Source organism: Alligator mississippiensis, chromosome 1, assembly GCF_030867095.1.
Source record: "Alligator mississippiensis isolate rAllMis1 chromosome 1, rAllMis1, whole genome shotgun sequence".
Lineage (NCBI taxonomy): Eukaryota > Metazoa > Chordata > Crocodylia > Alligatoridae > Alligator > Alligator mississippiensis.
Window position 1 is genome coordinate 292,492,713 of NC_081824.1, and position 23,988 is coordinate 292,516,700.

The 23,988-nt window shown below is 39.7% G+C and overlaps 1 protein-coding gene across 2 annotated transcripts in view; it reads left to right on the forward strand.

Moving 5' to 3' along the window:
- Nucleotides 1-23,988, forward strand: part of ITSN1 (intersectin 1) — a 186,540-nt gene that overhangs the window by 138,847 nt on the left and 23,705 nt on the right. The window contains exons 24-29 of one of the 2 annotated variants that reach the window (XM_014599130.3): nucleotides 2,639-2,805; nucleotides 6,125-6,170; nucleotides 8,495-8,616; nucleotides 12,948-13,065; nucleotides 17,466-17,657; nucleotides 17,973-19,501. In XM_014599130.3, the coding sequence (XP_014454616.1) occupies nucleotides 2,639-2,805; nucleotides 6,125-6,170; nucleotides 8,495-8,616; nucleotides 12,948-13,065; nucleotides 17,466-17,657; nucleotides 17,973-17,974 (647 nt within the window). In that variant the 3' untranslated portion in view covers nucleotides 17,975-19,501. Of the gene's footprint in view, nucleotides 1-2,638; nucleotides 2,806-6,124; nucleotides 6,171-8,494; nucleotides 8,617-12,947; nucleotides 13,066-17,465; nucleotides 17,658-17,972; nucleotides 19,502-23,988 lie in introns of those variants that run through there. The other variant, XM_006259443.4, reaches the window with a different exon arrangement.

Sequence of the window (23,988 nt, forward strand, 5' to 3'; positions counted from 1 at the left end):
GAGTCTTGGTGAGCTGTTGTAGGGGTGGGGAGTGCTGACCGGACCCACAACAGCTCACCAAAACTCCCTAAGTGGCCCTCCAGCCCAAATAATTGCCCACCCCTGGGGTAGACCAATGCCGCTGCTTTCTAAAAAGTGATGCTAAATCAATACTTGTGCCCACCAAAAGGTTAATGAAGATTCCTGAAATGCTATAAAAGTTTCAGTGCCATTTGTGTTGTCTTTATTTTTAATTCTGACCTCCCTGGACCATTAACTGTGTAAAATAATTAACAAGTAGGAATGACTTCATTAAGCTTTTTGAATTGCATACATATCAGTATTGACTAGGGTATGCAGGACAAATGCATGGGAAGACTTAAATAATAGACATCAACATGACACTGGGAAGGGACACTGTCTACCCTACCTCTCATGTCCTAGTTCAGTAGTCTCTAACGTTTTTATGGTGATGATCACTTTTAGGCATCCCAGAATCTACTGTCTCTGCCCCCCATGCCCCTGTAGGAGCCACCCAGGCTCAGACCCCACTCACTTAGCCTCAGACAGACTGAGATCGACTGACAGAGACTCCACAACCAACTGGTCGATAGAGATTGACTGGTTGGTGATCACTGTCCTAGATATTTACCTAGAATCAGCGTGGAGGTTACAGGGCTTTCACTTTTTAATTGATGACATGAGATAGATCTTTCTTGGTGTACCCCTGGGACTCAGCTAAATTTTGAATTCTTTTTCACATGCAGGTGGGGCAGAAGGGTACCAAAGAAGGACACAGAGCAAAGGATGAAAGCTTGGGGTAGGGGTGGGGCAGTTGTGTGTGTTTGTGTGTGTGTGTGCATGCATGCACACACTCTCATGTATGTGTGAATCAAAATTTACTCTATAAAATAGTAATGTCTTGAGAGCAGCAGACCTCTTCACAATGCTTTATATTTCTAACTAGAATTCTACATTTGATTAAAAAAATACTAGAAATTACTTCAGACAATTTTAACACATTTACTTTTCTTGTAATAGCATCTGTATTTTGCTACTGCTAAGAATAATACAAAAATTAAAAAGAACATTTATAAATTGTTCTGTTATGGAGAGTGAAATTGTAGAAAGAATCTAAAATGTGTTTTGCTTTATGTTTTTTAATGTTGTTAGAAAGCAAATGCCAAAATAACAAATACTGTCCCTCTGTTTGCCATATGGATTTAAGCGAAATGTGTCCTTAGTCATAACTTTGATAGTGTGCTGTTTGATTATATGAGTACTTTTTAAGAATATATACTTTCAAATATTAATTTTGAAAAAATGTGTTGTATAGATTTTGATACCTTTGTGTCTGTCCTCTTAGAGAAATTACAAGCTACTGGGGGGGGGGGGGGGTGTAAATATATGCTAGGTAGGAGATCTTAGAGAACAATATTTGCTCTACATTTGTTTGCTTTTCAGCAACAGAATTAAGCTTTTGGGTCAGAGTTAAAATCCAAACATATATGAGAATTGCAGGCTGCTGCAAAATTCTCATTCCCTTTTTTTTTTTTACCATGCCAGCCTCTAAATCTCATCACATAAGTGGAGTGTATAATTTGCAGTGGTTTTTAGAAGATATTAGCTTTGGGAATATGTTATGTATCTCTGCACATTGGTGGCATGCTCTTGATTAGTCTAAGAATCACATTTACCCTCTTAACCATGAATCTTCTCTTTTTTTTGCATTTGTCAGTGTCAGCCTATTTCAGTATTTTTTGCACTTGAATACTAAGTAGCTGACCATGTTTTAACAAAACAGTATGTATTCCAGTTTTGTTGTAACATTTGCAAGCCATCTGTTGTGTAGGGTGTAATGAGATGTGCATTCTCTATACAAAGCTTCAATAATGAAAGAATTCATTGTACATGAGAGCCAAGCAACATATATAAAATTAAGACTATCTACAGATGGTCAGACTGGGGTTTTCTATCCCCAAGACTGAAAATGCTAATTTTCAACATACAGTTGAAGCTATAGAAAATATTCAGCTGAAACTTTTTTAAGAAAAAGAGTCTGTATACATTTTGATCATGTTGGCAGTTTGTGGCTAGTTTAATTAAATGTACTAGAAGATTTTAACTGTGAAAAGCTTTCAAGGCGTTTAATCCTGGAACAGTTTTCGTTTCAGAAATTAAATATTAAATCTTTTTTATGAAGAAAAAAATTGATGTTTTAGCATGAAATATTGCCCACACAGAAGCTTTAGGAAAGAAAATGGTAAACTGACTTGTAGATTGGTGACTCTCAAGCAGGGTGTCATGAGCAACTTTTAAGGGAGCCATGAGATGCCCTGCAATATTAAATGTTCAAACACCTGCACATAATTCACAGTATAAATGCAGCTATTTCTAATAGTATAAAAAACCTTGTGACCTGTTGTGGTTTTTCTGAGTTCTTTGCAACAGAAAGTTTGCTCTGTTATTTTCCTGTAGTCAAGAAACAAGTGAAAACTAAGAGCTGGCACTTTCAGAGGGGTACCTTGAGTCTAACAAGGCTGAGAACCACTGCCATTGACAGACGGTATTAAATTATGATTCTTCTTTCAAAAGGTAGGGTTTACAAATTATACTGATCAAGCTTTTCTCCTTTTTTCTAATTATTTGTCTTCTCCAGAATACATTGCTATGTACACTTATGAGAGTTCAGAACAAGGAGACTTAACCTTTCAACAAGGAGATCTGATTCTTGTGACAAAGAAAGATGGTGACTGGTGGACAGGAACATTGGGTGATAAATCAGGAGTCTTTCCTTCTAATTATGTGAGACTCAAAGATTCAGAGGTAAAGTGATTTTTGACATGTGATAAGATCTCTCCCTTTCCATGTTTCATTTGTGCTTCTTATTATCTTGAAATATGTGTAATTTCAAATCAGAAAAAAATCTTCATATGATTGTTTTACAACTTTATTGAACATGGGGGAAAAACTATGGTTATAAGCCTTCTATATAAATTGCCATTCCTGTATCGCTTACATAGTTTGAAGTGTCCCACACGGTAGTCCTTTAGAGCCAAATCAGAGGTGTGGTTTTACATTTAACACTATAATCACTAAAGAGAAGGGCAATAAAATACAACTTTTGTGTGTTTTGGGGGGATATCTCAACATAAACTAAACTTCCTCTCACTGCAAGGTCTTTTAGCAGTGTCTCAGCTATTTGAGAATACAATTTCAGCTGATCAGTGGAAGTTACCTCAGGATCTCAATATCACTGTCTGAGAAAACTGTCATTCATCACAAGATGAGAAATGTAGGACAGTTCTTTTCTACTTTGTTAAATAAGATGATAATATGATCACATCTTTAAAAATGAATTGTTGAAGCTAGGCTTCTACATTCTTGTTTGTATTAGATTTGGGTACATAAGTAAGGATTTTGAGAACCTAAGACTGCATCTACATGAGCGTGGATGTTTCGTTCCCTGGGGACAACTAGCAGTGGGACCTTGTGCCACTGCTAGTTGTCCCCAGGAATCTCCTATGCCATGTGCCCTCTGGTGCATGGCAGGTTACCCTGGGTGGGGTAGAGGAGGCAGAGGCCAGCACTGGGCTGGTCCCAGCAGCCTTACCTGGGGCCCTTCTGGGGCTTCAGCAGCAGCAATCAGGCCGCTCGGAGCCTGGCTGGCAGCCGAAGCTTGGCTCTGGCCAGCCTGGCTGGTTTTGAGTGGCACATGCTTCCCTTGCATGGGCCGCTTCGCTTTTTTTGGTGTGGTTTTGTTTGACCATGTCTGCATTTTTTGACCCCCAGACATGTCTGCAGTGCCACATACTGCACAGCCACGCTTGCCTGGACACAGCCTAAGTTTATGCATTTATTTTTAAAGTCTTGGCTTCTATATTTATGGGATCCAGCTTTCTTTGTTGACTGTGTATCTGCAGTATTGGAGCTTGTATATGGCTATAGTTCGTTTTTCAGTTTGGGGAAAAATGTATAGTACAATACTTAAATGATCAGAACAAATTCTACTCCATTACAGCAAGATACTGCAAAGTTATGTAATTTTTGCTCCACCCACTAAAACATTGCAGTTCATTTTCAGGGATACAAAACAGGATGATAGGTCCTTTCGGGGTACAACTAGTGGACAGGCACAAGTATTCCATAAATGAAGCTGTAACATCAAATAGGGTCTCCTTATCCTGGATCCTATTGGCATTCCCAGTTCCTTCTAATAGCATACAACATTCCTTCAGAAGGGGGTGAGAGCTTCAGATCCATTTTAGATAGATGTGTAATTCTGTCCTCAGGCTTTCTTTGCATTTCTCCCAATTTCAGTCATAGTAAGGATTCACAGGAAATTCAGCTGGGATTCCGGTGCAGCTTGATTGAGGAAATTTTGGATTTCAGAAACCACTCTCTACAACAACCAATAAGTGTATTACCGTGTCCAGATACGCTCAGAATTGCAACAGTATCCTGCTTCCCAATGCATACATTTGCTGTTTCGGTGTGGAAGTGAGCAGGCTACCTATGTCAAAAGAGCATGCTTGTTGAAGATCTAAAAAAGCCTCTGATGAACATGTCAGCACCATTGTACCCTTCCATAACTTGGGGTCTTTACATTCTAGACTACCTTCGTGTGTTAACTTCAGGGCTGTTAATGGGATCTTTTGTTTATCTTAGCATATCAGCAGCTCCCAGTTCATATGCATTCTTAATCCTCTCATCCTTTCTGCATTCTCTCACCCAGTGGTGACTATGCATCTGTGAGTCTATTACAATCTATGAATATTTACCTTAGAGAAACTGGTTCTTCAAGAAGTTATCCATAACTATAATATATCATGACCCAACCTCCACTACCCCGTTCCTGCTACTGTGGAACCTCTTAAAATCACAATTCTGTGTGACAAAGGAGCTGAGAGGTGGTTGAAACCTCCCAGCTTGTAAACCTGGAGTTTGGAGGCATAAGGATGCTTAGTGCCCAGGTGCTTTTATCAGTGACATTGCTGACTAAGATCTGTTTTGAATGCACAGGTACGTGGACATGTTTATGGAGAACACTTGGAGGGGTGGCTGCAGGGAATTTTGGGGTGGCTATAACCCATAGCCATCCCTCCCAGCACCACCGTGTCCTGCCCAGCCCCACCACCAGGAAGAAGCTGGTGCAGTCCCTGGCCCCACACACAAGTCTGCAGCAGGCAGCCCACCCTTGCCCCACACACAAATCTAGGGGGCACATGCTTCCCATGGGGGTGTGTGGAGCAGCGGGGAGCTCCCCCCGCCCCCCGGCTCCATCCCACTCCTGTGGTCACATTCACTGCCCTAACTGGGCAGCCCCTGCCCCAGCCTCTGCCCCACTCCCTCCCTCACTGTGGGGGACTTGATCTGGCCCCTCCCATGCTCCCCCCCTCCCAGATTTACCATCAGATGCTGCTCTCCAAGCTGTGGGGCTGCATTCCTGTAAATCAGCTATCAGATTGATATTGACCAATATGGCTGGTTAATAATCAGCCATCGGCATCGGTCAAGAAAATCTTTATTGGTGCACCCCTACTGATTTCTTTCTATGATTAATTGGCAGCCTCTGTGAAAGGGAGGAGAGTAGTGGATGTGATATACCTTGACCCATAACTCGTCTTAGATAATGAAAGACTTCTTTGGGTATGATGATTTACCTCTGGAAGAAGTTTCAGAACTGGGATAAGAGCAATACAAAAGTGGTTGTTTCTAACTTGTTCCTTGGACCTATTTTAAGATCTCAATTATTGCTACTCTTTCAAAACAGTTTGAAATATACACTCCAGAGATTTTTGCAATTGCAATTAAAAAGCTACATAATTTGAGAAACATTGGTATTTGCAATCCATGAGGGCAGGAAGGATATGTCTGTGTATGGGAGGGAGGTGTTATAGATGCCCACAAAATTTACCATATCAAATCAGCTATTTTCATGATGTGCCTTTTTTAATCCACACTTACTGTTACAGATGGATGGATTGTTGTTAGAGATGCTGAGAATTATTGAGGATAGAGTCTGGTTGAGAGAGTTGCTAATTATTCAAATCCTTGTTTTGCAAAATACTGTCCCCAAATCATTTATTATACCATAGCAATAAATATATGAATGTATACAAATCATATTTTTCCCTCTTTTAAGGTCCCTGGAACTGCTGGAAAGACCGGAAGTTTAGGAAAGAAACCTGGTGAGTTATTGAATATGGCACCATTTTTGTTTTTAAATGGTATTATTTGCTTCTTAAATAGATTTTAAATTTCCCTTGTAAGTATTTAGTGAGTTCATGCTGGTTTTTCTCTCTGTGTTGCTACCTTTAGTCATTTACATTCTTGAGACTGTTGCCCGCTATTTTAGGATTTTGTAAAGATTCACCATTGTACTTTTTAAATGGTCATGGTTTCAGAAATACAGTTGTCTGAAGTGAATGCACACTTGCAGATTGGTAATAGCAGATCCCTAGCTGAAATTCACTCCCTGTCTAGGTTATGGCTGCCTTCCTGGGGTACTGTACAACTTGCTTCAAAGTATGCCACAGAGCTGAGGGGTGGCCCTGCATATTTCTAAGCATGGAGGTGTCAGCAGTTTTTTTTGTAGTTTACCTCTAACTGCCCACTCAAGAGGAAGTAAAAAAATTTGGTGAGGTGGTTGGGGTGTTTTCACTACTTACTCTAAATAGAGGAGCAGCAGAAAGACTGGGTATTCTTAGCAGAAACTGTTAATGGGTGGGGGAATAGAAATAGCTGCTTCCTGAATTTGCAGAAGCAATGCAAGAGCTGAAGGAGAAATGATGTGAAGGAGTTTATTCAGAGAAGGATGTTGTGCCGTTGTACTATATAGGTGCACTACTGGCACAAAATATTGGAATTTTTCTCATATGTCCAACATTTGGTAATCATAAAGAATACATTCTGAATGTTATAGAGCTATTTCTTTATTTTCTGAAAACATTCTGTGAAGAGCTTTAACTTCCTGCTTCTCCATGCAGTAGCTGAATGTTGAGCTTCACAGAGTGAAGCCAACAGCCATCGGCTATTCTCTTCCTAGGACTCTTTTGCCTATTGCCATTTTCCAACTGACTAAAAAAAAAAATGTTTCTTGCACCCTGCTGTTTTCACGTCTCATAAGCTGTGCCTGGAGACCACCTGCAGCCCTGAAGTCTTCCCCTTTTCATCAATCAACCTCTCCCTTTGGACTCTATGCCTTTCCAGCTGCCCTTGCCCTTCTCCCTAGCAGCTTCTCGCTTTTATCCTCTCTCCTTTCTATTTAAAAATGCCATTGTTCCCCACAATCTCAAGTCCTTGCTGTCAGTCTCTCTCTTCATTCTGAATATCTTGTTTTACTCATTTTGAATACTTCCCCTTTTGATTCTCTGCCCCCACCCCTGCCCATTCCTCCCCCGCCCTGTATTTCTATAATATATTGTCTCCGCTTTAAGTTTCTACTAAACTCTTGCTGGTCAGAAACACATGCTCTCTCTTTTATTCTTTGTGTCTCAGTTTATTTGCTGACTTCAAAACCTCTCTTCTGCCTGCATGACACCTCTTACTATTTTTCCTTTTTTTTTCTGTAACTACTTTGCTCCTTTTCCCTAAATTCTCAGCCCTCAGTCTTTCTGTCTCCCCACACTGCCCCAGTAAAATGTCATTCACATTCATAGCTTCCCTAATTCTCAGTTCTGTATCATTGGTTCTTAGACATGCCTCTCTACCATCGGTCACCTCCTGCTGTTTTATGCAGAAACACATCTGCAAATGTGTGGGTATGACCTCTCCTGTGGAGTCTCCCATTTCTGGTGTGTTAGAAAAGTTAAACCCTTCCAAGACTGACTGTTCCGTGCAGAAGTGGCTATCTGTGCAAACAACATGCAGACAAGTCTATCAAGAATTGTTAAATTATATATTAAATACCTGCTTCCTCATAAATCCTGCCTCTTCCCTTCCAAAATGTTCATTTCCTGTCTACTTCCCATTAGAACCTTTTTCATGCATTGCTTATTTCACATCTTTACTATTGCAACCCTTCCATTGTGGCTTTTCCAAAATGTCCTTATTCCTTTGTGAAGTTTGTCCAAATTAGTGTCATAAAAATATTCCTTGCAAAATGCAATGGTTGTGTTTAACATTTCCCTGCCTTTCATTGCTGTCTTATTACCACCCTAACTGGCTTAAAGCTCTGTCTTTGTTCTTGTCATCAACACTCTCTGAAACCTCTATCCCCTGACTATCTCTTTCATGTCCACAATGTTCTTTTGGGACTATTCAACTATTCCCATTGTTTTGTTAAGTTGTTGGGAATGCTTTGGAGCAGGATCTTTGACTTTTGTGCCTCCACAGACTTGAATAGTAGAAACTAAAGTAAAAAATAAAAAACAATCTAATGACAAAAAGTATATAATGGACCTACTGGTCTAATGGTACATGACACAGTAAATATTGCATAATAACTTAGGATATGGTTCCATGGTTTCAGGTTAGGAGTAAATGGCAGATTTTCTTTCTCTCAAATTAACAGAAATTGCCCAGGTTATTGCCTCTTACACAGCAACGGGTCCCGAACAACTTACCCTTGCTCCTGGTCAGCTTATTCTCATCAGAAAAAAGAATCCAGGCGGATGGTGGGAAGGAGAACTTCAGGTTAGTGACTTCTTTTGGTTTTATGAAATTGTTTATCCAAATCTTCTAATGTATTCATCCTTCTGAAGTATAAAATGTCATTACTAATTGTTCATCTGAGATATTACAAGTTAACTTATTTACAAAAATACACATTCACACATTGGCTCTTATGAAAATATATCACCAGAGGTAAAAGCAAGGCCTTTTGCTATACTGTAAGTCATTGGCTCCCTACCTCAGGTTGCGACCCAAATCAGGGTTGCTGGAGGTCCGCCGCTCGCTCCACTCCTCCCCTCCCACCTGCGGGGCTCTCACCGCCGCTGCCTGCCATGATCCCGGCCTGGCCCAGGCTCTGCTGGCACCGCTGGGCATAAGTGAGTCAGCAGCAGGGGTCGCGACCTGGATTTAGGGTCGTGGCAAAAAAAGGTTGGGAGCCACTGCAATAGGTGCAAGATGCAAAAGAAAGATGCAAGATGCAAAAAGAGATTTTTTTTTTTTTTTAAGTCAAATCTGTTTTCTCAGATAGTCTTGCTCAGTTTCCTTTGGTCTGGATGGGCATTCTAAACTTTTCTTTTCTTTCTTCCATTGGGAAAATTAGTCGGTCTCCAGTCCAGTAGTTAGGGTAAGGTTCACAAATATGTGGTAATACAGAGCATTCCAGTGCCTAGGAGTGTGACAACCAAATTTGGGAATGGAATTCATAAACCCAAGTTGGGTGCCTAAAAACATGCCTTCACTACAGACTGGTTGTGTCAGGCAGTGGCACCCTCAAATATACTGTACTGCTCTGAGCTACCTCCTGAACCAGAAGCAGTGTAACCATTTTCCCATAGCTCTGCTGAGTGACAGGGCTAGTTAGCTCACCTGTGGCCAAGTTTTGATGTGGCCAAGTATCTCCGCACCCACCCAAGTTCACAGGTCAGGAAGTTCATAACTAAATCTTCCACCTTTCAGGTAAATGCTCTAGTCACCATCTAGCTTACAAGCTAGTCTGGGAATGAGCACTGTCCATTCAAATCTGGCTGTGCAGATAGGTGTGAAAGATTCATGAGCCCAAAGAAAGAACAAGAAAGAAGATGACTTTCTAGCACAGTTGAGGAAGACATACCTGTGGAAGTGGGGAGTCCTCAGGGTTTGATCCCTGTTCCCAGTGCTGTTTATGCATTTGTACCCAAACACACTTTAGTGCAAAATACATCAGCAGTCCCTGGAGCAGGGACCAAAACTCACACTTTGAATGGAAGTGCCAGCAAATGCTGAGTTCAGTGCTTCCAGTGTGTATTAGACATGCTTGGAGTGTGCCTCTACTGTATTGGGCCCTTTGGGGGGATGTAGTCACAATGATGTGTAGTCTATGAATCCAAAAGACCTTAATCCATGAGAGAGGAGTAGACACACTGCTGAACTGTAGATGCTTATGTAGGTTTTCTGACACAAACAGGCACCTGGGGAGTCTCAGGAGCCCAAGGCAGTTTGGCAGGGTTTCTGTGAATAGTTCCTTAGGCGGAAGCAAAAGTCCAGAGTCCCATTTTAGACAACAAAGTTCTTTTGTGAATCTTGTCTTTAATTTCTTCCATCTGTCCTTTCTTCACCATTAATCTCCTCAGTAAGTAAATCAAGAGCTAGCAGACCACGTAATATAGAATGACTCTCTGACGTGCAATGTTGGCGTAGTTTTATCCATCACGTGTATTTCTTATATTCTAAACACTAATAGTTTAAGCCATTGAAGAGCAATCTACTATTGCAGCAGTTACAAATCTCTGAAACAGATGATCGATGCATCTGGCTTTAGGAAGAAGAGGAACAGTTTCAAATGCATTGCTCATTGCTCCATTGGACTTGGACCAAAAATTAAGCATGATTAAGCCATCTTTTTAAAGGAAAAAATGCAAGCAAACTGTAATTAGAAATAGATCTTATAATTTCAATCTAAAAGAAAACTCAAGAGACTATATCCTATATTTATTTTAAAAAGAATCTTCACAGCTGGCTTTAGAAGTGTCTGTCACTATTTCAGGTTTTTCACTTAATGAATGGGACTGTGTCTCAGTGGGGACTATCATTTTAATGAGCCTTCCCAGCATGAGCGCAGTTTAATGCAAGAGAAGTGAAAATGAGTTAGTGCTATCAAAAGAAAGTATTCAATGTTAGAAAAATGTTGAAGTTATTTAAAAATAATTAAATATCCTTAATAAAATATTGCTAAAATAAGCAAGTATATGTAAAGAGGTCTCTGAAACTTTGTCTCAGTGAATCTTAGTACAAAGCTAACATCTCAAGGTGAAGCATGTTTGTGGTGAAGGTATCACCCAGAATAGCAAAATTACATTATTTCTGTTGTTCACCCATTTGAAATAATTTAAATCTAAATATTTTCCTCTGCAAAATGCATTTTCAGGTTCAGTCACTGTGCAGTTTCAGTAGCTTGGTATGTCACTCTTATTTTATAACTTAAAAAATGCAACCTAAGTGTATTGCTTCTAATTCAAAATTGTCCTAAAAGTACAGAACAAACAAGAACAATCACAGTCATTAGCTGAGAGGCTGAGTAAGTATTGAAACAAACATTTGTTCACTACTGTTTGCAGACAAAAGAAAGCAAACAGTGTAGAACTGATATGCAAGTAAAGAGAGGTATTGGTCTGAAGTCAGGCAGAAGGCAGGGCAGGGTGACTTGCCCTACCTCAATATGCAAGTATCCAGTATGAAACATTACATTGTGTTAGGCTTAAAGAAGTCTTAAAGAACTACTTACAAATTAATAACAGACTTCAGATTAAATTTAAAAAGAAGCTGGATTGAGTAGGTGATAAAGATGTAATACTGCATAGATGGCTGCTTTTATAGAATGCACTAGATTTTCTATTTCTTATATGCTTTTAGCAGAAAACTTTGGCATATTGGAAAGTTTTTTATCCAGCTAAGAAAAAGAACTATTTTGGGGAAAAAACCCCAAAAAACAGTTATACTAAGCAGCTGTCAATATGACACTGGGTTTCAGAAAGGTTTAGAATTAGAAAAAACTTTTATGTTCAGACTCCTCCTTCATTTCCTTCAGTATCAAGAGCTGCTTTGATAAAATAACACAGCTATTTACAGATGCTACAAAAACAATGGGTCTGTCATACTGAATCAGATCAGCCCCATGGGCTGTCTGATCCCTCATCCTGACTGTAGCCAATTCCAGATGTTTGGGGAAGGTGTGAGAACATTGCGGTAGGCAGATGTGTAATCTGCCCCAGTGTTAAGTCTTGTCCTAGTCTCCAGTTTTAAACTAGGGTAAACCAAGAACTATAGGATTTAGTTATTTTGCTTGCATTAATAACTCTGAATATTCTGGATATCCATATACCATTCCACTTCTTTTTTTGAATCGTACTAGGATGCTTTTGTTTTATAAACACCCAATTTTGATATCTGAACTAAAACATCGAACACTTCTTCTGTCTCAGCACTGGTCAAAATTTTGGAGAAATCGGTAAATCTTCATGCATCACATGTTTCTAATGCTGTATCTGGAGTTTGTTAGCTCAGTAGTGCTCAAATGCCTGGCCCCACAAGCCAGATGAGTGGCTCAGGGTAGATCCAGTGCAGGGTCGGAGGTGGACTGCAAGAAGGACATGGACTGTTTGCAAAGAGTCCAGTGCAGGGCAGCAAAAATGATCGGAGGTCTGGGAAGCATGACTTATGAGGAAAGGCTGAGAGAACTAGGGTTATTTATCCTAGAAAAAAGAAGACTGAGGGAGGTCCGGGTATTTGATAACAGTCTTTCATTCCTGAAGCGTGATTATGGAGATAAGGGAGATGGACTTTTCTTTATAGCTGTAGGAGACAGGGATAAGAACAATGTCCTTAAGCTGCTGCAGGGAAAATTAGGTTGGGGATTAGGAGGAACTTTCTGACTGAAGTCGAGCATTGGAACAGGCTACCTGAAGAAAATGTAGAATCTCCATCCTTCGAAACTTTCAAAAGCAGGTTGGATAGACACTTGGCTGGGATGGTTTAGTCAGGAATGGTCCCGTCTTGAGCAGGGGGCTGGATTAGATGACCTTATAAGATCCCTTCCGGCCCAACTTCCTATGATTTTATGGGGAAATCAATGTTTCCTAAATAGAAAAAGGACAAATTAGTAGCAAAAAAAAAAACAAACGTTGAGAATCTGAAAGATTGCTTCTCACAGCGGAAGGTCAAATACTATTACATTTTGAATATAAAATTAGGTGGTTTTTTTCTTTAAAAAATAATTTGGTCTGTTTTGAAGGAGTCAATGTACCTTCAAACAATAATTCAAATGTAGGCTGAGTTCACATGTGTAAATAATCTTAAAAGAATTATTTTTTTACTAGGCACGAGGGAAAAAGCGACAGATAGGATGGTTTCCTGCTAACTATGTAAAACTTTTAAGCCCCGGTACCAGTAAAACTACACCAACTGAGCCACCTAAATCAACAACATTACCTTCAGGTGAGTAATGTGGCAGTGTCCTCAAAATGTGTTTGTGTACCTTGTATAGGTGAGAACTGAATGTTTCTAGAGAATTAACGGCCATTATAACAGTTGCTTGGATTTCAGGGTTCCCTTTCAAAATATTTTGATTGTTAATTTGTTCATTTGGAAAATGTTTTCTCATTTCTATCTTTGATCATATGATGGTGTAGGGAGAGAGGGCCAGTTGAGTTAACATTGAATATGTCTGACTATCTTGTTTCAAGACTAGAAAAGGATGTATGACTAGTAACCAAAGAAGGGAATGAGTGGTACATTATAGACCCAGCACAAGCAGTAATAAACCATACTTTCAAATGTGTGGCAGGGCTAGATCTAGGATTAAAAAGAAAGTCCATTTTTCATGACCCTTCAGTCCTTATCTCTTCAGTCTCTTATCTCACAACTAAGCTTTACATTCTGGATGATAAGTTTTCAAATTAACCATGAATAAAAAATGTGGAAATATACACTGATCCTGAGCATGACTTCTGTCTTGGTTTTCTGCTTTCCAGTATCTAAGGAAAAATAGTCATAAGGTTCAAATGCCAGAGTACCCAGATTATGAAATTATAATGGAATACTGAGGTACTAACAATTCAGATCTAGCCCCAGTAAGCCACGGTTGAAAGATATCATCTAATGTATTCAGCAACCCAAGTTAAAAAGGACAAAATAAGTCTTATTTCAGTTCATGGTGTAAGTGAGTGACTGAATCAGAGAAGCCAGTGTCCCAGATGGCGCTGGTTGGCTCCCTTATTGGTAGGTTTACGGGAGAAGCAAAAGATCGACTAGACTGAAGGTTGTACTCCCTCTCGCTGCTGTTGGCAGCATGGAGGTGATAGGTTTTTTTTGTATTGCAGGACTGACAGTCTGGTACCTTTGTTAAGCACTAAGAAATCTTTTATGCAAAACAGGATATTATTTTCCTTATGTTATCCACATCATAAACAGAATTGTAACGCTTCTTCAAATCAGAAGAAGCTGTTTCTCTTCCCTTTTGTATTACTGGTGACCTCTTTATCATGTGGCCTGACTAGTAGATGAGCATTTAAGAGGTGTCTTCAAAGGAAGAAGTCTGAGGTATGGGGTAGTAGAACAAAATGTAAAGGTTTTCTGTGTAAAGGAGTAATATATGTATGTGGGGAGTAAGCTGTATATTGGGGAAAATATCTACAGAGTAGAGAAGTAGCTGGGGGTAGTAAATGAAAGAGAGGATGGGACAGAGGGTCTTATAAATTACTGTAAGAGCATCATGTCTAGAGTTTGAAGGGAAAGAACAATTAGAGGCTGGTAACATTAAATGATTTTCTTGTAACTGTATTTTATTTCTGCTTCTGCTGCCCCGCTATTTTTCTATGTTATATTTTTTTTCCTGGTTTTGTCAATGCAGACGTCATGATTTTGGACAGCATTTTAAAGTCTCCTGCATGAATTTTTCTGCCTGTTGGTACCTGGAGGTTCTCTCCATTTCCCACTGCTCCTTTCCAAACCTATCAAGAGCTCTGTTTTTTTCTAACATTAGGGAAAGAATGGAACTTTCCCTTTAAAGCTTGTCAGTTCCATTCCCATACTGCTAAAAGTAAGAATCTTCTTTCCAGCCATCCTCTTATTTAAATAATTGCATGTTGTTTTCATAGTGTGTGTGGCTTGTGCTGATCTGGAGAGAATTGCAGAAGAATGTGGATTCTGATTCAAACTGACATATCAGATATATCATAGAGAACCACCGAGCCCACAGAAGGCTTTTTAACAGCAGCTGTGGTTAGAACAGGTTCATTCCTTTTTCATAGTTCTCCATTGCTTTTGGAGCTGTCACAGCCAGGAATGTGATCACAGTTGGGTGCATTCTGATGGGCATCCTGGATGGGGTTAGGGTGTATTCAGAGCTCCATTAACAAACTTCAGAGTGGTGTCATAGGATCAACTAGCATCAGTCCTCTACCGTCCATCAAGGATTGCTCTTTTGCTTAAGGATTCACATTAGCTGCTGTAGCTGATGAAGGGATTGAGGGTCCGATCCAAGCCCATGTTTTATAGGATAGTTTAGAATCCCAGTGGATGCTCTTTCTCTAAATTCTGGCAATACTGATTGACGACACCAGGTTTCAATATGCCTAAAATAAAATAAGACTAATTTTTTCCAGATGGAGATGAATGATGTAAATGAAGGAACTATCACACATTAACTTTTAAAATAGGTATGGCGTGGCTTATGTAGCTAAATATTTTTTTTCCTTTATTTACCATTTATATTGTTAATCTGTTCCAAGACACTCATGAGAATTTTGTTAGCTCAGTTTTACAAATCCTTGAAGCAGAGTGTAAGGCTCCAGTTCTAATGCGGTTTCTCTACTCTTTTCAATGCTGAGCTACTTAAGAGTAGATGTGCTGTACGTCATGAGCGTCTTAAAAGCATGCTTGTTAACCTTGGCTAGGCAAACCAAACTCAGATTTTGTTTAGGTGAATGCAACTTCAGTTGGGACAAATAGGCTAAGTGCAGACAGTGAAAAAGCCTGAGGCTGAATCGATTCAGTCTTTGCAGGTTAGTCTAAACTGCAGCGATTAAATTGAAACAGAAGTGAACAGACATTCACAAAATGCAGCCACATGCCTGCAGTGAGTGGCTCAGGCCAGAAGCCGGGGAGCACTAGAGCATGGCTCTCTGGCACGTCCAGTATGGGCTGTGTGTTTGCTTCCTATTCTTACTGCCCCCAAGATTCCTGGGATTTGTAGTACAAAATTGCAGCTGCAGGACTCTGCAGTGTTGCTCATTATTTCCACTTCCTGCTTCCAGGTGCTTCTGGGAATTGTAGTCCACAGTCACAGCCAGCACTAAGTTTGAGCGGGGGAAGGGGTGTTTAATACCCCTTCCTGGCCCTATACCCCAGCTGGGGTTTGCTTGGGGGGGCAGTCCTACCCCACTTGCAGACTGGGCTGCATACCCAGCCAGGCTTGCCCCCCTCCGCCCCGGTCAGCCAGCTCACACTGCTACAGCTAGGGAGCAGAGGGGCAGAGCCAGTCCCGCTCTCTGGAGCAGACAGCCCAGTCCAGGGCTGCAAAGCATGCTGAGATGCTGGGGGACTGTGATTTAACTTGAACCAGGACTGGGTTTGGGTCAGAAGTTTCATAACCAGCTTGACCTAAATCAGTTAAGTCTGATACCACATTCAACATCTTTAACCAGTTTCAGCCATTTTGAAACTGGTTTATGTGCACTGAGTTTCTGTTCTGCTACAGGTTTAAACCAGTTTCTGATGACTTGAACCAGCTTATGTGTAACTTCTGTCCCTAGCCATAATGACCAATGACAGATTACCTTTTTCCGTTTGCAAGGATCTAAATGCTATATCTATAATATATCAACTTTTTGCTGAAATATGTGCATTATTTCCACACTGTAAAAATGGAAAATAGCTTAAAAACATCTGATTTTCATTAAGAGTAAAAGGCAAAGAAATAACTAAAAAGTTATAAAATCATTTGAAAAATGTAAATACCCAAAACAGAGAGGAGCTATTTAGAACTGTCCAAATGAGTACTGGATTGAAATTAAGGCTGAATATCATAGATGTTTTCTGACAGCAAGATCGGGCAATGTACCAAAATCCCCATTGCTTGGAACACAGATCACAAGAGAAAAAAAGAGAGTGGCTTTTATTTTTTGCTAACAACATAGCCCTGCCTGACTCAGAGAATGAGGGAGGAAAGCTAGAAAACTGGCCAATTGTAACTGCACAAAGCCCACTGTGATCTAATAGCTGCTCAGATATAACGAGCTTCATGATAAGAGGATAATAATACTTACTGGAGGCAACAATCCTGCAGTGGCACAAGGATGGGTTGAATGACTTATTTTTTTCTCCTTTCTGATTTTTCATATTGAAAACATCTCCGTGGGCCTTAATGCTTCAAGAATATATGATAGAGCTGAGGTGAGATGGAGGTTTTCTCCCCCTTCATGACAGGGTATTTCAAAAAAGAGCCTGTATGGTAGAAGTGGAGCTTAGAAATCAAATGCCTACAGTTATATGTGAGCTGACCAGTTCTAACAGAAAAAGTAGGCATCTTAAAACTGGAGAAGATCCAAAATGTGTGGGATTTTGCCCCCATAAAAAAAAAAACAGCACATCTTTTGTGAATGAAATAAATATAAAACTGGAAAGAAATGGCTGTAGAACGCTAGTATTGAATCTGAAAGTAATTTGAGTTTCTGAAAGGGACCTTGAAGTTTTAGGCCATCTCTTTTTTTTAGTGTTTTCTGAAAGAAGAATTATTGCACAAGGCAATTACAGCAACCTAAACTGACTACTTACAGATAATTTTATATGTTACTAAAATGTTGCCAGTGCCACAGATCTGTTCATTTATCTTACAGTGTGCCAAGTAATTGGCATGTATGACTACACTGCACAGAACGATGATGAACTGGCATTCAATAAAGGCCAGATCATAAACGTCCTTAACAAGGAAGACCCAGACTGGTGGAAAGGAGAAGTGAATGGACAAGTGGGTCTCTTCCCCTCCAACTATGTGAAGCTGACAACAGATATGGACCCCAGCCAGCAATGTAAGTGTCCCTGCTTACTCTCTTACCGTTACTGCTTAGGTAGTATCTTAAAAAGAAACATGCAGCATTGCTGTGATTCTGCTGTGGTTTGCAGAACTCAAAGCTTCGCCACTGCTGCACTTGCCAGTCTCTTTGAAGACCTTCTGTAATGCAAACCTTATTTTGTGTTTGGTTTTTTTTAGTTCCATTCCCTTTGTGGCATGTTCCCTTTTATCATTTTTGCACCATGCTGTTTACATGCCTGACTCATTTTCCTAGCTTGAATTTTGCTCATTGTTTTGTTTTGCTTATGTGTTGTTTTCCTCCTTTTTCTAGGAATCATATGTTGTCCATCCCCCACTCAGGCTTGAAAGTCCTCAAAGAGACCCACTATCCCATATCACTGCCCAGAGGGATGATGGGAGATGCAGCCTTGATCATGTGGCTTCCAGCATGATCATCTACTGCCTTCTGAGTAGAAGAACACACTGCAGAGCAGTTTACCTCATTTTACATTAGTTGCATGTAATCACAATGTTTGAGTTAATTATCTACAGATATAGAAGCAAAATTACAAAAAAAAAAAAAAATTACACAGGATAGTGGGTCCTTTTGTGGCTTTCATAGTTACTGAACTAATTTTTCCACCTTTGCACAGGTGCTTTCAGTAGTTTTAAAATTATTTTTAAATGTATATTTTAGCCTTTTAAAGGAAAAGTATAAATTAAGTTTCTTCATTGCAATTTTGTTCTTGCAAAAAGACCCACTATCAAGGAATGCTGCATGTGCTATTAAAATTGTTCCAAATGTCCATAAATCTGAGACTTTATGTATCTTTTTATTGTCCACTTGTCTGGTGTTGTCAATATGTCTTGTTTTCTTTTCTCCTATAAACAAAACAACAGAAGGAAATAGATCAGTTTTTAAAGAACTTAAAATGTGCCCAATGACAGAAAAGGTCTTTTGTACCTTGTAGTTCTTATATTGTATGTATCAGGTGTTCCTAGTTGAGTGTGTAATTCATTGTGGACAGAAGAAATTAACTTCCTTCCAATGCGACAGATGCTATCCTTACATAGTGTTGTTAGCCTTACTACATTACATTTTATTTTGCACAGTTACATGTAGCTACAAATAATAAGAAAACATTTGTTTTGTGTTTGTCTCAGATTTGTTTGGGTTTCTTTTTTGTTGTTGTTGTTTTGCATTTTCATATCAGAAATCAGTAGGATACTACATTCATGTGGTATGTGAGAAAGAATTAACCTGATTTTTTTTCAACCTGTTAGATGAAGTTTTATTACCATTTTTACTTTTTGCGACTATGGAACAACATTTTATGAACAAGTAATTATCCTGACAAGAAAGAATGTATAGAAATATCTCCCTGCAATTAATTTCCAATGTTTACATTTTTTTAACTAGACTGTGGAATTTATACAAATTAATATTAAATGGAGCTTACAGTCAAGTTTATGTAGTAAATGTGCTGTAGCCTACGCCATGTTTGTCTTTCAAATATTAGTTACAAGCTCTTGAAATGCCAGGTGCTCTTGGCACAGAAAATCTCCCCATGCCTCAAGCACAATATAGCAGTTTACTAATTACTTTAACATTTATAGTTGTGTTCTGTTTATGTATTCCTTTTATTCCTAAAATTCATTCTGGCGGTGTTGTAGAGTTCCTTTTCTCCATTCATGTGGTGCAAAGAACAAGTGAAGCTCCTTATTCAATTGCACTTCAGTATTTTCATTGATATGAATGTAAAATATATAAATATATAAAACCTGCAGCTTTAACAACTGTAATACAGCCTTTACAATTAGTTACATGTATAGATAATTAAATTCTTCATATAAAAGCTAGATGAAAATGTGTTGTCTTGTTGCTGTGTACAAACAGAATTCACCAGGTGGCATTTGCGCATGTGACAAATTCATTGTACAGAATAGTCTGAAGCCCTGCTTTAGATACAGAAGATGATTAGTATTGTTTCACTGAGATTGTTCATAATTGATCACAACTTCTCAAGCCTGGTTCTTGACTTTCAGTGCTTGCTAAATATTAAACTGAAATCACTTGGTATGATTTCTCCACACTGTTATCATAAATCTCACATTGACTTACAAACCTACTTTTAAGATAACTTCTGGCATAACATTTTTGAATGCTACACATCTTTTTTCTAGGAATATATTCAGAACTATACAGTATGTCCTTCCATGCTCTGTCATGCTCTGTCAGCATCACTACTTAGGGCACAAGTGTCAAACATACAGCCCATGGGCCAGATTGACCTGTGGAACTATAGCATCCAGCCTACTGGTAGTCTGATGAGCTACTGGAAGTGCACTGTCCCTCCCAAATGGTCAGTAGTGTCAGAGGTGTGCAGCAGCGTGGGTCTGGGGACATGTGGCTGCTTGAAGCTATGTTTATGCAGCACAGAGCCAAGAGCATGCAGTAGCTCTGAGCTCTGACTGAATGTGGCTGCAGACCCCCAGCTCTGTGCCACTGTGTGTCCAGAACTCTGCACCGCTGCATGCCCTGGCTCCTTGAAGATGCATGCCCTCAGCTCCACACTGCACGAATGGAGCTCTGTGCAGCCATACATCCCCAGACCCACACTTCTGCCCAAATGAGGCCCCATGGATCTGGCCTGAGAGGAGCCCCTGCCATCTGGATCCAGCCTGGGGCCCAGGGTGAGTTTGACATGCCCTGACTTAAGGTATATATATTGCATAGTAACTCACTGAAATGCCACAAAACTTTATGCTGTTTTGAGCATAGATTTCATGGCCAATTAATCTGAGAGCAAATCAGCTAGATTTGAGTCTTCATAATTTTCATGTTTATAATCCTGTGTTAAAATGTAATTTTAATTACAGCTTTCTTAGCATCCCCATGCTGAGCCAGTGTGGTTAAAGATGTTACTACTTAAACTACAAACATTTGTCCTACAGCCCCATTGGCCTATATGACTCCAGTCCAGAAACATATTTTCTCCAAATTTTGGCAATAAATCTATTTGGATTGTTTTTCTTTTCTCCCAGGAAATAAAGGTTTAAGAGGCTGCTGGTTTCATTGTACTTTTACATACAAGAAAAAAGAACAAAAATGAAATAATAGTTTGCTGATGATCTATTTTGTAAGAAATGTTGATATGCTGATACATGATTAAAAAATCACAGTGCCTCCAAAAGTTCATGGGGTTAGTGATCCATGATCTGATGAATCTAAGTATGCTCTATAGACACATTGGTGTATAGTGTGCCAAGAAATCCTTTTGCTGAAGAGTGCTGTGTATCACTTGTCACAGCAGTAGCTTTATAAAGCAGTCCATTGTTAAGAATAATTGACTTACCAAAAAAATCTCAAAGCAAAGACTGAAGTGTCCTGAACAAGACCTTCAAGTGAGCCATCTATTTCAATATTTCCAAGGGCACTGTTGCAGATTGACGTGATCGCTTTTAATCTGCTTTGTAGCAGTTATATTTCCTTTTGCAAGCAGTGTCTCAGAATGCAGTATGACACATGTCCATTGTCACCTTTCTGAAGTTTAAACTTCTGTAAACAGTAAGAACAAAATCAGAAGGAAAATAGAAGACTTTAGCATGAAAGCGTCTATATTAAAGTTAGCAAAAGAAAAGGCTTTTCAGGGCCGTGTCTCCAATCTGATTTGATTGCTTTCCTCTCTAATAATCTATCTGAAAAGAGTGTTGGCCTCCTGAACCACACAATCTCCACAAGACAATTGATCTCTTGGTTCTGCAGAAAGGAAACCAATTCTGAAAAACATTGGCCTGCCATGGTGTCTCAGATAAAACAAGCACCACTCTTTACAAACAAGCAGAGATTTAGACCTTTTCTGGGATCAAGTACTTTCAGTTCCTTGTTTCTTCAGTCCCCATACCTGGAGTTGCAAAGCCAACATTAATCCTGCTCAGGCTGAAGTAACAGCTGTGTGGACACAGATTAGGGAGGATGGGCTCATCACTCAGTGAGCTTTTAATTTTATATTTCGCAACCAAAATTTAGAAAAGGGAAAATCTTGCCACTTAATCTCCAACCACATGATGCAGTGGTCAAAAATGACACACTTTTGGTATGGTAAATGCAGTCTTCCTGCCATGGTGTACCGTTACTCAGTCTCACTGGCTAGCCAAAAAAGTTGTTATTCAAAGGGCCCACTCTGAAATGAGGTGTATAGCCCCTTTTAAGGAGTTTCCCCATCTTTCCACTTCCAGAAGAGCTTTCCCTTTTGTTAAGCTTTTGGGGAAGGACTGCTTGAGCATCCTCAGTGGAGTCCTCTGTGCCAGTTCTAGCAGTAATTATTTTCACAAAAGACCTCATCCCAGGGATAAGATTTATCTGAAGTTTGTCTTCTGACAAATATCTCCAAGGGAAATATGTCCCCTTTGAGGAGGGCTTGGTCTTTATGTTCCATTTAGTTTAGCAAGCGTTTTAATATTACCTTAAATATGCAGCAGAAGACACTAACCATGACATTGCAGATGAATGGAGTACTAAGGCAACAAGTTTTCAGAGGTTTTTTGCATCAGACTTCATACCTGAATTCTTTTGGTTTTTCTAGTTATCTTTGTCATACTTCTTTAAACCAGTGATTCTCAACCAGAGAGTCCTGGAGTGCAACGATACCCTTTTCAGGATGTCATGCAGCATTAGCACCATTAGGTGTGCACATACCTGCACATGATAAACCCAGAGATTTCAAGTAGGAATCCAAAGTGGCAATTAATATTCAAACCTGTTGTGGTCTTCCTGAGTTTTTTTAAAAAATAACTCAATTTTTTTTCTGTAGTAAAAAAAATGAGATAAAAATGAGAGCTGGCTTTTTCTGAAGGGTGCTTTTGAGTTTTAAAGAAGGTTGAGAATCACTGCCTTAAGCGAAAGCCACATTGTTTTGTGCAGGGCAAAAATCAAAGCCTGAAGTCCACTTGTTGGATATGATGTAACAAAATAAGTTTCTAATCACAGGACAGGAATTTTTGGATGATCTCCAGGGTGAGGTTTCTTTCATCCGCTCTCCTTGCCCTTCATTCCCAACTGGTTTGTTTAAACACTGATCTTTCAGCAGTTGTGTCCAAAGGCAGGAGGTAAGTCCAGTATTCACAGTCCAGTAAGTCTTTGACTTCTGCGGTTAGACTGATGAGCACTGGTTTGTGGAAGGTATTGGACTACCAGCACCTGTTCAAGCAACTGTGAGAGGATGATATCTTATTAACAAGTAAGCCAAACTAGATTGAAACCAGTGCCTGAAGCAGAAAACTCCTTATGCCTTTACTTAGCCCCTGAAAAGTCCACTTCATGTTTTTATAGTCGCATGCAACAGCATTTATTCTCAACTGCTTGTTAGAAGTTGGAGGCATGTGTGGTGAGCTCTGGGTTTTGACCTCTTTTGCAAATGGAGGAACTGATAGTTGTTTCTCCTTTGTGCATGGAACGGAAGCCAAAGAAAGAAGGTGGTGGGAAGAGATGTAGTCTAGAAAAGAAATAAAACAGCAAGTTTGTTAGTAAAATGTTTTATTTCTAAGGTTTTGGAATCTGATTATCCCAGCTCCGCTGAGGAATTGTGGGGGAGTTTCCCGAGTGGCAACCTTCTTGTTGCAGAAAATGTAAAAATTGGAATATAATTTCCTATTTCAAAGTGAGAGTAATTTTTGAATTTCAGATAAATTACTTAGACTTTTAGTATATGCTGGTCAGAGGCCCACGATGGGTGATACTTGGTCCTGAATAAAGGATTGGATTTATAGCTCACTGCAGTGATGTAAACAAGGCCAGAAGCTAATGGCACTCTTCCAATTGATATTTTTAGATGCATACTGGGGACTTTATTTCTGTCCTAACAAATTTAAGGGGTGGGGGAAAGGGAGAATCATTTTCCCTTGCTATTTTTGGAGGGGTTTAATACACTTCCTACTCTGCCTTGTGCGTAACCTTCATCCCCTAGCCTGTTACCCTGTTGAACCGAATCAGCATTTCATCCTAGTAAGATAACATTAAAAAATGAAATGTTAAGGGGCTTTCTGGTTGTGAAGTGAAATGATAGCTATGTGTGCAGTTGCACTTTACAGCACCATCTACACTTCAGAATAATAATGTATTGTGACTATTGTAGAAAATCACAGAATCTGCCATTTCTGTACCAGGAGTGAGAACCCTGTCTCTTGCAGGTGTTTGGTGTAATCGCAGTGGAGGGCTGTGGACTCAGTAGGGTAACTTGGGATGGGTGAGCAGGGCACCAGTCCCAGCCCCCAGCTTGGGCAGGGCCCCAGAGTCATGCTTCCAGCAGCAGAAGCAACCCCACAGCATTGCTGTTACAGCATCAGCT